Genomic DNA, 16168 nt, shown 5'->3' with positions numbered 1-16168 from the left:
AACTAATTACCGTTGTATGTGACCAGTACAAATTGTTACTCTGGATTATATGTTTGTTTTTATACATTCGGGAATCATATTATGTTATTATATTATTGTTAATTTGCAGTGCTTTATATGCTTTGGAGAAGAAAACAAATGTTTATTGCAGCTTGACATGAACAAGAGATTTTTTTCATGTGCCTCAACTTTTATGAATAAATAATGTCTTACTACAGGATATAAAGATATACTGTAAGCACCAGCAGTAATTCACGTGAACATAAATTGGAAGATTTGTGTGAACCTCGCAACCTGGCATGCAAGGCCAGCCTGAACTGAATAACCAATGTTCAGTACATGCCACAGGGCATGGGAGTCCAGGCTCCTTTATCCATCCTTATTTTCTAACAGTCCCTGCTTTGTTTGTTTTCCAGAGAACTCCAGCCCTGGCTCGGTTTGACTTCAGAGCGGAGACTCTAAAGTGGGTAAAACTCATTGACGCACATATCATGAGTGATTTCAAGAACATGCACAAAATACGTTAAGCTGCAGCGAAATATAAGCCTTGGTGTGTGACTGTACAATATAGGCATTAGTGTGACTGACTGGTGGTTTATATTCATCTCCACTCTCACATAGCAATTTACACGTGGGTAGACCTCAAAGTCTTATAGTGAAATGTTTCATGTGGTTGATATGTGGTCATATTTCTGCTTTTGTCATATTGCTCATATTTTTAATCTCTTTTTCAGGGAGTTACCATTTCAAAAGGGAGACATTGTGTACATCATTCGACAGGTGGATAATAATTGGTTTGAAGGGGAGCATCACGGCAGAGTCGGCATCTTCCCACGGAGTTATGTTGAGGTGCAAACACTTCCAATATTGTAACTGAAAATGAACTCTGACCTTTTTGTTACTAAATGGAACTCACTACAGTACGGTACAGACTGATGTGCCAAATTGACCAGTCATTGCAGTGTTATTATGACACAAGTCAATTCTTCAAGGTTATGACACCAGTCAGTTGAAAAGTTCAACCGTGGAAGAGGCCCATGATTGATATTCACTGGAGTCGTGTTCAATAAGAAGAAACTGTTTTGAAACAGGGAGGTGCCACCTTGTCCATGGAAAAACGCAGATATTTGTTTCCTGTTGCAAAATGTTCTACTACAGTGTTCCCTCTTGAGTGTGACACTGTTACAGTACCTATCATTGACTTTGACTGATTGCCTCCTGAACTTGACACTAGATCCTAACATTGACATTGACCGATGTGTATTTTGGGCTTTGTGTGTATGTTTTCTCCAGCTCCTTCCCCCCACGGAGAAGGCCCAGCCAAAGAAGAGTGCCCCCGTGCAGGTGCTGGAGTATGGAGAGGCCATTGCACGCTTCAACTTTACAGGGGACACGGTGGTGGAGATGTCTTTCAGAAAGGTAAAAAGAACTAGGTTTTAAGGGTATTGAGGTTCGGAGCAGTTGTAACATTTTTGTTCCTTTTTTTACGTAATACAGACGGAAATCACAAAGTATTGCAACATAGTACCGTCATAGTTTCAGGATACAGGAAATACAGTATGCTTATCAGAAATCTTGTGTGTGCTGATGGTGTTTAGTTTGTGCTTGCTTTAATGTTATATTATGTTATCTTATACAGTATAATGGTTTGTTATATCATGCATCTAAATGAGCTAACGGGATGCCAATGTGTGTCTACAGGGAGAGAGGATCATCCTGATTCGCAGGGTCGATGAGAACTGGTACGAGGGCAAAGTCTCTGGCACCAATCGTCAGGGTATATTCCCAGTCACCTACATAGAGGTGCACAAACGACCCAGAGTAAAGAATGGATTGGATTACCCAGACCCCCCCATTGGCCAATCACCTCACCGCAGCCTCAATGCTTCCCCTCAGGTAATGACACGCTCCACACACACACACTCTCTTGTATAGCTGTATGTCCAGGAATACAACAATCCTATACACTCCAAGTTTGTCTCAGTTTTTTTTGTTTACTTTTGTGGACTAGTATTGTATTTATTTTAACTTTATTATTTGTGTTTTGTTTATTCATACTCATGTCTAATGTTTAATCTTTCCGTTTCTGTCCCTCGTCCTCCTCTCTCTGGATGGTCATTTTGGTCTATAAGCTGAACCGTGTCCGTAACAACCGGCTCACCACATCCCCCCTGCCCCTCCCCCGCCGCTCTGTGTCCCCCGAGGTCCATGCCATCTCCTCTGAGTGGATCTCCCTGACCATAGGGGGTGCCAGCCCCCCCACTGCCCCCACCCCTCCTCTACCCCCGCTCCCCTCCGTGTCTTACCGCTGGGGCGAGTACCTGCCCCCCTCCAAGTCTGCCAGCCCCGTGCCCCCCATCTACGGCAGCCCCTATTGCATCTCTCCCATGGCCTCCCCCTCCGCCTCCCCCCTGCCCCCGCCCTACCCGCCCCGCCCTGGCTCGGCCACCCCTTACCTCACCTTCACCCCGCCCCAGGGGGAGGACTTCCTGCTCTCCCCTCCCTCTCCTCGTCTGTCCCGCAGCCTGAGCCCCTGTGGAGGGGCGGGCCTGGAGAGCTGGTTGACAGGGGCCAGCCCCTTGAGCATCCTGGAGAGGGAGTTGATGGAGGGGGAGGGGACAGAGGGAGACAGGGGCACTGGCCGCGAAGCCCTGGGCAGCTGGCGAAATAGCCCTGCAGAGGTATCTGATCAACTGCATGGTGTGCAGTGTTGCATCTCGGGCTCACTGTGGTTAGAACTGGAGTTCTTCCCTCCATGAGCCACAATAATAGGATGTTTCTGTTGTCGCTGCCTCTAGATAGATAATTGTGCAATAGATAGTGAATGACGACTAACTGTAATGTTGACCTAAAGTTGACCTTCCTCCAATGCAGTCAAGCAGAGCTTAACGACTCCTGTGTCATATTTTGGTCTGCATGTTTTTTTTGTGTGTGTGTGCGCTACTAACATGCACATGTTTGAGTGTTAAATTGGGTTTTCATATGAAGATTTATCTCAGGTGTTTGGAACGGAAACCATGTTTGTAATGTGTTGAATGATTCAGAGGGGTTGCAGATTCTTGACCCCCACAATTATACCATCATATTGGAAAATATTGTCATAGAGAAGCCAATTTGATTACTATTTGAGGATTAAGACTGGTTTGTGAACAATCTGAAACAAATGTATGAATGTTTTTATAGAAAATAACTTTTGTTTGAGAGATATGTCTATGGATTTTTCTAACAAACAGTGTAAATTGACTTCCACTACGATTGTATTTACAGCACGCTGTTGGAAATGAATTACATCTTCCAGACATCACCCAGTGGGTACACACTGGTTGAATCAACGTTGTTTCCATGTAATTTGAACCAACGTGGAATAGACGTTGAATTGACATCTGTACCCAGTGGGGAACTCCTATTTGTGAACCATAGAGTCTAATGTGTGTGTTCCTCTTAACAGCTGGTGAAGAATGATAGCGACTACCATGGAAGAACCTCCAGAAGCCCTGTCATGTTGTTTGACATCCAGGCCAACAACATGAATGCTAACTCATTCACGGTAAGGTGCTGATTTGCCTTTTGTGGGCGACGATAATGTTTGAAAAGTGATATGTCTGGTATTTCTGGATAAGAAATATGTGGTGGGGATTTATTTATCATGATCTATGATGATCGCTTGCTTTAACTCATCACTGTTAATTTAACTGAACTTCATCACTTAACTAATCGTTTATCCTAAACCCCAACTCAGCTACAGGCTGTTACTTTGAGTTTCTGTGAAGAACAAGTCAATAAGATTAATATGACAGCATTTTTGCATGACCTTGCTGTCATCTTTTCCTCCCCACTAATTGTGCATATCATCTTTTGAATAGTATCAGACATGAACTAATAGTTCATTGTGACTGTGTTCATTCTATATGCCACTCACTCTAGTGTCTTGCTCTTCCATGCTTACCCCTCGGCCGGACTCCACCACCATCTCTTCTGGTGTTTCACGACTTTCCTGGTTTTTCCTGGTTTCTAACGGATCCCTCCCTTTCTGCCTTGCTACTCACTGGACCTCCTACCTCCCTCTAACTCCCTGCCCTGCCCCTCTACCCAACTCCTTCATCTCTCCTTCTGGGCTGACTGGGAATTCTCTCTCTGACCTCTGACCTGACCACTGTCACTAGGAGGCGGTGTGTAATGAGATCATGAATATAGCCGAGACCTCGGTGAGGTACTGCAGCACCCTCTCCCCCCACCCCAATGACTCTGTCCTCCACAGACTCCACCCCAGTAAACAATCTCTCATCATTTCCCAGCAACCCCAGTCCCACAGTAGCAGCCCGGAGCCAAGCCGTCTCAGCTGTGGAATGTGAGTATGGCCGTCTGACGTCTGTCCCTACGTCTAGTCTGAGCTCTGGATACTCTGGTTTCTGTTTTACTGTTGTACTCTGACTTAAGGCCCCAGTTCAACCGAGTCATGTTCATTAGGGCATGCCACGGAAAAGAGTTTAAAATGCTTTGCAATAGAAAGCTAAAATGAGTCCCAGTAGTCGCTCCCTGTTTCAGTTGGTTTTAATCCATTTGGTGTCTATTGAACACTACCCTGGTCTTGTAAATGCATCTCATATTTCTTTTTTGATACTATGTCTCTCAAGTCCTTTTGTGGTTGTAGTTCTGACTTCATGTAATGTTATCCTACAGTTTCCAGGCTTTGTACAGTTACGTGCCACAGAATGAAGATGAGCTGGAGCTGCAGGAGGGAGATCTTGTCAGTGTCATGGAGAAGTGCGATGATGGCTGGTTTGTTGGTATGTGCCTGGGGGCTCAGGATGGATTCCCCAAAGATATGGTCATAGTCACATTCATCCATATAGGGTTACAGCAGAGTGACAGCAGAGTGACAGCAGAGGGTAAAACTGCCATGTGGGTAGTTTCTCAGAAATGTGCATATAGAGGAGGTTCAAACACATCAGGCTCTATTTTCGCAAACCTAACACAATGGTCAATCTTAGCGCTGGCAGTAGCGCTATAGGTTTTGGGGTGTGTCTAAAATATTTGAGCTATTTTCACAACCGGAATTATTGGCGCAGTAGCAGGCGGTAGCTGAGTCTTGATGAATAAACAAGGTGTGGGTGCGTCGCGGCTTGACACCTCACTGGCCAATCAGAACGTGCTCAATGGCTAAATATGTGGTCACTTTAAGTTGTGTATTTACGGTCTTTTATGTATTGCGTTGTCATCAACTCCTAGTTTGTTAAATAGCCTCCCCCATATTTGCTAAATATGTTGAATATGTTTGCAGTCCACATTGTTCAAATTGCATTGCTTCAATATGGAAATACATTGTTTTGTAGGGGCTGTAGGGGCTAGGCCTACTGTAAATTGGACATGGACATGCCAAAAGTAGTCAATAAGCAAGATTAAATTCACTAGGTTATTGATGAGGACTAAAAAGACAGTGCATAATTCTAATAAAAATGGGGCTATGTCTAAATAGTTACAGGCACCATAATTACTCCCCGTGGGCTTATAATACAGACAAGGCAACTTAGACAATGGAGGGTTTTACGCACATCCAAACTTTTCACAGGAGCTGGATAAAGATTGAATATAAAGAGAAAGGGGGAATGTCCACTCTCACTGTTTATACACAGGAGGTTGGTTGGTGGCACCTTAATTGGGGAGGACGGGCTCGTGGAAAAGGTGGAACGGTATCAAATCAATCAATTACATGTTTCCACGTGTTTGATGCCATTAAATTCGCTCAGTTCCAGCCATTATTATGAGCCATCCTCCCCTGAGCAGCCTCCACTGGTGCACACCTAGGCATAAGGGCACTTCGGCAGGAGGCATGGATGTTTGTCCTATACATTGAGTATTGTTTATTAAATAGTATACAGTAACCCTACAATAGGCCTAGTTATAACAAACATTTAGCCAATCTAGTATTTTTGGGGGGGGGCTTCAAATATTTATCTACACACATTGCATTTGCATTTCAAAAATGCACTGTATGTTCGAGCCATGGACAAATGGATATTGCCCGGACATTATAATAAGATTAGCCTACCATTGCCATTGATATAGCCTGTTAGTGGCTTTGCCACGTGGAAGGTAAACAAATTAACAGGCAAATAGCCTAGGCTACAAGCATATTCTGCACTAAGCACCGCGATTGGAATTCCTGCGATTGGACAGTTAGGTCCAACAGATGAAAGTGTAAGACACTATTTTTTTTTTAACAAAATGATCAAGGAAAAACAATAAGCAGTCTATTGTAATAACTTGATGTTTCTAAACAGACTTCCTACAGTCACTGACACCTTTCATTCGATGGGAATCTCACATAGGCCTAATGTGTCCTAACCTTTCACAGAAGCTGCATGGACAAAAATAATGTCCAATATGAAGAAATACGGTAATGGCAGTTGACTCTTTTGCTGCTGGAATATATTTGAATAAAACATTGGTTATAGGCTACTGATCAGGCTACTATGCGCCTCCGCTGACAAAAACGATGCCATAACCAATTGGATTACTGCTAAAACCAGCTTTTAGTATCTTAAATATCACCAGTAGCGCTACTTGAAATTGGCATATGTTTTTAATGACACACATCAAATATTTCCACCCCTTCCACCACAGCGCAAGCGAGCTGATATAAGACAGGTCAATTACGAACCCTGGCGCCATAGCAAAGCTCTGGTTTTTAACAACTCGAAATTGCCAAAGAGCGTTCGTTTGGCCCAAAAATAGAGCCCGTAGAGTTCAAAACGTATGCGTTTATGTTTATATACTCAATGGTAGTGGTTGCTATTATATCACATAAGTAGGCACATTTGATTGCAAAGACTAACAAATGTTGTTGTTGTTTCGTTCTCAGGTACCTCGAAGAGGACAAAACAGTTTGGCACGTTTCCAGGAAATTACGTAAAAGAGGTCAACTTATAACCTGTCAACAAACATTTATAGTGTGAGGAGAACCTAGCTCTAACCCTTGGTTGCCTGTTGAGTGTTGGGAAATAATTACTATTACTATTGACTGTTTAAATTAGGACAGTCATTTAGTCAAGTGAATACGTTTGTCTAATGTAAGTGATCAGTTTGGTCTGAGGTATGTTAGTGTGCATGAGTTGACGATAGGAGAAAGCTAGCTGTTGACACTCTGCCCAATCATCAGCGTGGTGTACACATACCCTAACCACGTCCTGCACAGTACATGGCTGAATTTATCATATGATATTCTGACAATGGAATTTTTTGTAAAACAATTCAATGTCACACACTGCGGTATACACTGAGTGTACAAAACATTAGGAACACTTTCCTAATATTGACTTGCACCCCCTTTTACCCTCAAAACAGCCTCAATTCATCGGGGCATGGACTTAAGGTGTCAAAAGCGTTCCACAGGAATGCTGGCCCATGTTGACTCCAATGCTTCCCACAATTGTGTCAAGTTGGCTGGATGTCTATTGGGTGTTGGACTATTCTTGATACACAAGGGAAAGTATTGAGCGTGAAAAACCCACCATTGTTGCAGTTCTTGACACACCGGTGCGACTGTCACCTACTACCATACCCCGTTCAAAGGCACTTCAATCTTTTGTCTTGCCCATTCCCCCTCTGAATAGCACACATACACAATCCATATCTCAACTGTTTCGTGGCTTAAAAATCTTTCTTTAACCTGTCTCATCCCCTTCATCTACACTGATTTAAAGTGGATTCAACAAATGACATAAGGGATCATAGGTTTTCCCTGGATTCACCTGGTCAGTCTGTCATGGAAAGAGCAGGTTTTCCTAATGTTTTGTACACTCGGTGTATATTCTTATACAGTGGGTATAGTACTTGCGGTGTGTTCTTGTTATTTGTTAACTACTATACGAAGTATTTTTGAAGCACATGAATGTCTATCTATATGAGGGGGCAGTAGCAGAGCAGTTTATGGATCAAGAGAGCGGTTCTTATAACCTCCATGATGGATCAGGAGGGCTCAAATGTGTAGTTGATGCACTAAGAGAGATGGGAGCTGTTATTCATCAGCTACCTTTCAGGACCTATGTTGGGAAAAGTATTTTTATTTAACTTTGAATGCAGATATATTTGAAGGTTGACATGACTTGCTAAGCCGTCTAGAAGACATTTTTTCCCCCTAGTATAACCCAGTAACCAGTAGTGTTTGGTTGGACATACCATGAATGTACCAGCCTGTATGTGATGGGACATACTTGGACAGTGTCCAACAGACCATATTCCTTGGTTTAAATTAAAAAAAAAACATTGACCTGACAGCGAACTTAAAGAAACAAATTTATAGGCCTGCTATATTGTGTATCATCGTGGAATGGCTTGATTTTGTTAGCTCAGAATGCACTAAAAGTTAGAAAGCTATGTTTGTGACAATGTAGTCTTGTAGTCTTTATACAAATAGCAGAACACTCTTACCTCAATGTAGTCCAAAAGCTTCCAATGCCATTTTAGTATTGCCTCTGGTATCTATTCAAGGTCTGTACTATAATTCGAGCACGTTCATCTGCATGATAGAAATCCCAATGATCAAACATATTAGCTAAGCTTTCTGTCAGATGAAGTAATGAATGCAATCAGGAAGACTGGCAGTGCTATGTATGTACCTGATGAAGATAGCTCGTGTGTGTATGAGCTAATGAGTGAGTGAGTGTGATCTTCTGTGATTCCTGTGAGGTAGCTGGTGGCAGACAGCTGCCTAAACTAAACTGGCTCCAGTGGAACCACAGGACAGGCGTGGTATGCCACCTTTTTTTTAAGCACTTAACTGTATCAATAGCTAGGTTTCCATCCAATTGGCGATAGATTTGAATGTGAATATTCGACAATCCGCATAAAAACAGTATGCACATTTTCCCACCAGAGATGTGTTTGAATCAAATTGACTTGTTGTGGAGAAAAGGCTCTGCGTGATGACGTAGCGCACATAAATATAATTTTTGCGCTTAAATTCCCATGCCCCAAAAAGTGAAATGTGTTTCCATCGCATTTTCAACGCTACTGATGGTTTTGTCACAAGAATGTTGTGTTATATAGAGAATATGCCCACTCTGGTCTTGGCACGTGCGCTTTTAGCCAACAGTTTGCAGATACAGTGCGAGTAGGCTAGCCTACATGATGTGATTATTTTAATTGTCAAACAGCAGCCAAGCATCAATTATCATGTCACTAGAATATTTATTGGAATGGAGCATTAAGCTCATCTCCATGCACTTTCACCACCCTGTAAAGTTCATCATAACTTATTTAATCTATAGCCTAATAAACTGCATGCTTTCCAGAGTTGTAGTGGGACAACCACACAACATGTCACATGACTCCCAAGTTAACTTCGATATGATATTATATCAATATTTTCTTATTAAAGGTTACCACCGGCATTTCTCGCATTATTAATTTGACTGACAAAAAAAATAAACATTTGGAAAGTTTAGCGACAAATTATTTTTTATTTTATCGGACATGTAATTTTCTTCGCTTAAAAAGGTTAGTGCCATCATTATGTTGAGGTCTAGGCACAACAAGAAAAACATGACTAATTATCTTTGAGCTGGACTACTCCCTCAAGGAAGGTTGCTTTGAATTCGGATATCAAAGCATCGAAGCATCTCCTGTGAGGAGATATCAAAGCATCTTCCTGTGAGGACAGAGGTCCCCAATTTGAAAGCTTCATCAGATTTGTAAACTGGTAAAAGGCATGCACCATGTCAGAATACTGTATATTCTGAAAACTTGGTAGATTGAAAAAAGGATGCCTTGTGTTGTGGCAGCTCTACTTTCTTCTCTCTTAACTTGGTCATATCAACTTCTTCCTCTTTATGACTAACTGCTATGTGTTCTTCAGCGAAATCCTAAATGTCATGAGTGACAGTCTAGGTTCACTAGGCAGTATAACTTAAATTAGAGTATATCAGTAAGACTATCAACATCTAACTAGTAGTATTACCTTTTTTGTTTATCTAGTTCCTGGAGTGATACTGATTAAGATTATTTATATGTTACATATCTTTATTTTTCCACTTGATGAAGTTAGCTACAGTAGTGCAGTGATGATTAGCATTGACCAGATTGGGACGTGGTTTGGAGTTATTAAGTGGCTACCCCCTATCATGTTACCTTGTGAGATATTTATTCTACAATGAAGTACAGCTCTGCCTGTTTACTCATTTGTCTGTTGTACTTGAAAGGAATAGAAAGCTTAATTCTGTCAAGCTGTTACAATGTTTGTCATTGACATGAGACAATACAACACTCAAACATTCAACATCGTTTATCCCTAGCTTTTTTATAGCCAACAGCCAACATTGATGAGAATAGTCTTGTGTGACAGTTGTTTTTACCAAACCAGTTACATTGTGCTGAGTTTGTCTCTAAATCATTCATATGACTATCAAGAGGTATTTTGCGGCAACAGTGAAGCATAGATGAGGTGTTCTACTCACAGGCAGCCGGTGGTAACTTAATTGGGAAGGACGGGCTCTTAGTAATGGCTGGAACGGAATCAATGGACCCGTATCGAACACATCAAACACATGGTTCTTATGTGTTTAATACCATTCCATTTACTCCATTCCAACCAGTATTATGAGCCGTCCTCCCCTCAGCAGCCTCATGTGGTTCGACTGTATGGCCATCCATGTGTTTTTGTAAGTAGTGTTTCTTACATTTACATTTCCCCTTGGTCTGCTGTACATAACTGCCATAATTTATGTTTCTGAAGGATAATCTGAGTGGTGGCTGTATTATGACTCAGCTGTGAGCTGTTTACCACATAGAGATACAGTATAACACAATGTGTTCTATTTAATGATGTGGTTCCCCCATGCTAGCACTTGCACTATAGATACTACCCTTCTCCAACACAGACATCCGAAGTCAAAACAAAGCTTATAAAGATCCAGGGACAATTTAATAAGGAAAGGTCTGTTCCATGTCAAACTGGCTGCTTGTTAGACTATGGCAACAAGCAATCACTCTTCTTGTGGAATCGTATGATAGCCTTACAAGTCCGTGTAGAATGTTGATGTGATAATGTGCTCCGTGAAACATCGCAGGATGTATGATTGTGGAGTACTGTATACACACATTATGTAAAAAGGATCAGTGCTTTCAGCTTGAATGAACATGTAAACCATTAAACAGCCTGGCACAATAAGGATTGTAAATATGTATAATAAAGAAGTATGGAATCCAAGTGATGGGAAAAGTCACATATAGCTCTATCAGTTGTTCCAGCTTATTTACCTGAATGATTTTTTTGGGGGCAAAGCACAGAGTGAAGAGTTATTTAGCACAGACAGTTTGATGCATATGAAGTAACATTACGCTGCCATTTTGTGAGGATCGTAATGCCTTATTTCAGATACAAATTGTGCCTAATTTTCATTTGCTTTTATTGATTATTACAGAAATGTATCCATATGTCATATTTAAGGATATTACTATTGTTTTTACCATTAGATTTAGTCCTTGATGGGAGAATACATGTACTAAGTACCACTACTGTACCAGTACCTTGACTAAAGTGTAACACAGCTTCAAATAAATTATTAATAATCAAGGCACTTAACCCTCATTTGCTCCAGCGGTGCCGTACTACTATGGTTGACCCTGTAAAACAACACATTTCACTGCACCTATCCGGTGTGTGACAATACTAGATATATTATTTTCTTTAGTTTGCCAAGATGCACAACCTGCAACAGGTTTTGTTTGTTTGCTTTTTTTTTTTGCAGTGCTGTTTCAGTGTCAATATTAAAATGAAGACAACACTATTTACTGCTGTGATTTTGGTATTATGCAATATTTAATAAACTATATAAAGCATCCTGAAGTACCATGTGTCTAATGTCATGTAATAGGTCTAACTTTGAAACAACTGAAGGGTTAAAAAAAAATGTTTTTGGACTAAGCTTAGTCTGATCATTTTCTCACAAACCCATACTGTACACAGAACAGACTCGCAGACGCAGGTATACTCCAGAGAACCTGAGATGTCATGGATAACGCTGATTATATAATCAGTGCAAACTCATTTTGCCACGGGGGCCGCATTCGGTCTTCCACAAGGTCCGAAGGGCTGCACTGAAATGTTTTTATATTTCCTCGCTGTCAAACTGTAGTGCTCTATCCATCATTTTTTAAATTTTCAATACTCCCTGACTGTCTATATTTATTTAATTTGGATGATTATTAGTGAGCTGGACACAGTCAAGAAACTGTTTAAATGTAGGTCCATTATCATTCCTACACAGTTTAGTTTGTCATTCTAATAAAGTATATTGATTATATTGGACCCCTTAGTGGGCCGGATCCGATCTGTGGGCCGTATGTTTCACATAAATGATCATGGAAAAGTAAACCATTTTGGCTACAGTGAGGCTGACACCACCAACAACATCCCAATTGAACCTCTGATTTGAAAGTGATCAATACAGTTCAAACGATTTATATTGCTTTGTTAGGCCTACTCGATCATGCACTGGGAGGCCCCAATACAGTAGGCCTAGTAGGACAGTTTCTGTGTAGGGCCTACATTAATTTGCTTGTCTACTATCTTACTCTTAAAATGTAAACTTTTTCATAAAATCATGAAACTTGTTACACTTGCACAGTTTGGGGCCCTGAACATTTTCAAATATGGAGCCATCGCAAAAAAAAAAAAAAACATTTTCCACCATAACCAAATAATGTATTTTGCATCATATCTCCTGAACCAAACATTATAACATAGAAAATGTAATGTCTACGTTTTGATGGTCAATGATTACAACGGTGCCATGTACAACATCATAAACAGATTATTATATAATGGTGAACTGCCATGGGAAACGTACGTAACAGAATATTATTTCTGTGCCATACAGTTGTCTACTGCTGCCGTCTTTCCCCTAGCTGTGAATGTAGATACTGCGTGACATGACACTAAATTCACGGAACACAGAAAGGCCTTTGAAATTGTCTGGACCCAGGGCCTTTGTGATTTCATGGGCACGTACAGTGTACCTCAAGTGCTTGTGGGTGCCAAATGCCACTCACCAATCCTCAAATTATATTTCAGAAGAGAACATTTCCATTTTGGAGCAATTCACAATTCTCGTTTATGATTGTAGTAACAGTCTAGATAGATAACATCAATCAAGCTCATTTTGAGATCATGAAGAAAGGAACAGAAAAGGAGAAAATCCTTCCACAAATGATGCATTGGTGCAGCACATCAAAATCAATGAATACAAATGTTATTTAAATAGCCCTTTTCACAACGATTGTCATGGAGTCCTTAACAACAACCCAGCTTAAACCCCCAAAGAGCAAGCAGCAGCAGCAGCAGCAGCAAAGGAGAAACAAAGAAAAGATGGACGGAACCTCCTTTAGCTGTACAGAGTAGAAGGTTGGTGTCACGTCCTGACCATAGTGAGTGTTATTTTCTATGGTAGATTAGGTCAGGGCGTGATTGTCTGGTTTTTGTATGTCTATGTTTTGGTTCTAGGTTTGTATTTCTATGTTGGTGTTATTTGGCATGACCTCCAATTAGAGGCAGCAGGTTGTCGTCTCTAATTGGAGGTCCTATTTAAGTTTAGGTTTGTCCCACAGGTGTTTGTGGGTGATTGTTCTTTGTGAGGTTTATGTTCCTCCAGCGTCACGGTTTGTTGTTTTGTATTTACCTAAAGTGTTAATTGTTGCATTCGGTTTCACTGATTTAAATAAAACATGTGGAACTACGAAAACGCTGCATCTTGGTCCGCTCTTTCAAACAGCCGTGACAGTTGGAGTGCATATGACCATCTAGGCCAGACAAATTGTCAATTTAGGCAAGATAGTATGGTCTAGTATACAGTATGTGACCAAGATTCAAGGCATGGATGACCAACAAGGTCATAGTAGATCAGAGTGTACAAGACCCTCTAGCCAGAGAGTCCACATATGCCGGCAAAGATCGACTTCATCCACATTGGGACATAAGTCCATAATGAGTCTATATCTGGGCCTTCTGTGTGACATTGTGGCTAAGCCATCGGAGTCATAGTCTCTTGATGGGCATGGGTCCTGAGATTCTCAAAAGGTTCTACAGCTGCAACATCGAGAGCATCTGGACTGGTTGCATCACTGCCTAGTACGGCAATTGCTCGGCCTCTGACCGCAAGGCACTACAGAGGGTAGTGCGTACGGCCCAGTATATCACTGGGGCTAAGCTGCCTGCCATCCAGGACCTCTACACCAGGCGGTGTCAGAGGAAGGCCCTAAAAATTGTCAAAGACCCCAGCCACCCCAGTCATAGACTGTTCTCTCTACTAGCACATGGCAAGTGGTACCGGAGTGCCAAGTCTAGGACAAAAAGGCTTCTCAACAGTTTTTACCCCCAAGCCATAAGACTCCTGAACAGGTAATCAAATTGCTACCCGGACTATTTGCATTGTGTGCCCCCCCCCAACCCCTCTTTTTACGCTGCTGCTACTCTCTGTTTATCATATATGCATAGTCACTTTAACTATACTTTCATGTACATACTACCTCAATTGGCCCGACCAACCAGTGCTCCCGCACATTGGCTAACCGTGCTATCTGCATTATGTCCCACCCACCACCCGCCAACCCCTCTACTGCTACTGCTACTCTCTCAACCCCGCTACTCTCTCAACCCCGCTACTGCTACTCTCTGTTCATCATATATGCATAGTCACTCCATATCTACATGTACATACTACCTCAACCAGCCTGACTAACCGGTGTCGGGTATGTCGCCTCACTACTTTTATAGCCTCGCTACTGTATATAGCCTGTCTTTTTACTGTTGTTTTATTTCTTTACCTACCTATGGTCACCTAATACCTTTTTTTGCACTATTGGTTAGAGCCTGTAAGTAAACATTTCACTGTAAGGTCTACACCTAATGTATTCAGCGCACGTGACAAATAAACTTTGATTTGATGTGACATTTAGGCAACCTGTCTTCTTGTATAGCTTACTGTAGGGAATTTTATTCGGTCAGAAGATGCAGCAGACTCTGTTGAGACATCCATTGCTGAAAGACTCCATCCCTCTCATGTCATTCTAGACAACCCAGCAACACTCCAAATCATACAAGAGAACAGATTTGACATTGCTGTTGTGTTATAGGTGGACATTTGTTTTGATGCTGTTCTGCTCAGACCTCCAAGTAGGAGGTGTTGGGAAAATGCACAATGACGTTGTCTAGAGATCTTACAGCTGGGGAGAATACAGTGACAAGAAAAAGTATGTGAACCCTTTGGAATTACCTGGATTTCTGCTTAAATTGGTCATCAAATTTGATCTGATTTTCATCTAAGTCACAACAATAGACAAACATAGTGTGCTTAAACTAATAACACACACATTGTTGTATTTTTCTTGTCTATACTGAATACATATTTTACCGTGAAGCACAGGGGTGGCAGCATCATGTTGTGAGGGTGCTTTGCTGCAGGAGGTACTGGCGCACTTCACAAAATAGATGGCACCATGAGGAGGAAAATTATGTGGATATATTGAAGCAACATCTCAAGACATCAGTCAGGAAGTTAAAGCTTGGTCGCAAATGGGTCTTCCAAATGGACAATGACCCCAAGCATAATTCCAAAGTTGTGGCAAATGGCTTAAGGACATCAAAGTCAAGGTATTGGAGTGGCCATCACAATAGCCCTGACCTCAATCCCATACAAAATTTGTGGGCAGAACTGAAAAAGCGTGTGCGAGCAAGGAGGCCTACAAACCTGACTCAGTTACACCAGCTCGGTCAGGAAGAATGGGTCAAAATTCACCCAACTTATTGTGGGAAGCTTGTGGAAGGCTACCCGAAACGTTTGACCCAAGTTAAACAATTTAAATGCAATGCTACCAAATACTAATTGAGTGTATGTAAACTTCTGACCCACCGTTGATTTGTTGTTAAATGACGTTGTGATGTCATTACGTTGAATACACAATAACGTTACTCAAATTGACTGGCCAGCTCGGCAAAAAATATGATTTGACATTTGTTCAGGTACAGACTCCCACTCTTTTCTGTACAATTTTGATTGAGACATGTTGATTGATGTTGTAAGTTCTGCTCAAGATCAAACAATCATGAGCAACTATATTCATTGGGTTTGGCTTGTCGAACCCGTACTACTGCTGCTGCAGTCAGCCAACAATG

General features: G+C 41.5%; 1 protein-coding gene across 9 annotated transcripts in view; it reads left to right on the top strand.

Annotated features, from left to right (window-relative positions):
• The window catches only part of LOC106604599 (sorbin and SH3 domain-containing protein 1), an 81933-nt gene extending 70095 nt beyond the window's left edge, over positions 1–11838 (top strand). For 6 of the 9 annotated variants that reach the window (XM_082975103.1, XM_082975107.1, XM_082975096.1 and 3 more), the window contains 10 exons: positions 417–463; positions 735–849; positions 1294–1419; positions 1702–1896; positions 2133–2681; positions 3449–3547; positions 4164–4210; positions 4296–4348; positions 4681–4787; positions 6863–11838. In XM_082975103.1, the coding sequence (XP_082831229.1) occupies positions 417–463; positions 735–849; positions 1294–1419; positions 1702–1896; positions 2133–2681; positions 3449–3547; positions 4164–4210; positions 4296–4348; positions 4681–4787; positions 6863–6913 (1389 nt within the window). In that variant the 3' untranslated portion in view covers positions 6914–11838. The remainder of the gene's footprint in view (positions 1–416; positions 464–734; positions 850–1293; positions 1420–1701; positions 1897–2132; positions 2682–3448; positions 3548–4163; positions 4211–4295; positions 4349–4680; positions 4788–6862) is intronic. The other 3 variants (XM_045719282.2, XM_082975108.1, XM_045719340.2) reach the window with 3 other exon arrangements.
• Positions 11839–16168: the final 4330 nt, after the last annotated feature.

This window comes from Salmo salar, chromosome 01, assembly GCF_965601325.2.
Source record: "Salmo salar chromosome 01, fSalSal1, whole genome shotgun sequence".
Classification (NCBI taxonomy): Eukaryota; Metazoa; Chordata; class Actinopteri; order Salmoniformes; family Salmonidae; genus Salmo; species Salmo salar.
The sequence above is the reverse complement of the archived record's forward strand: the minus strand, read 5'-3'. Positions and strand labels throughout refer to the sequence as shown.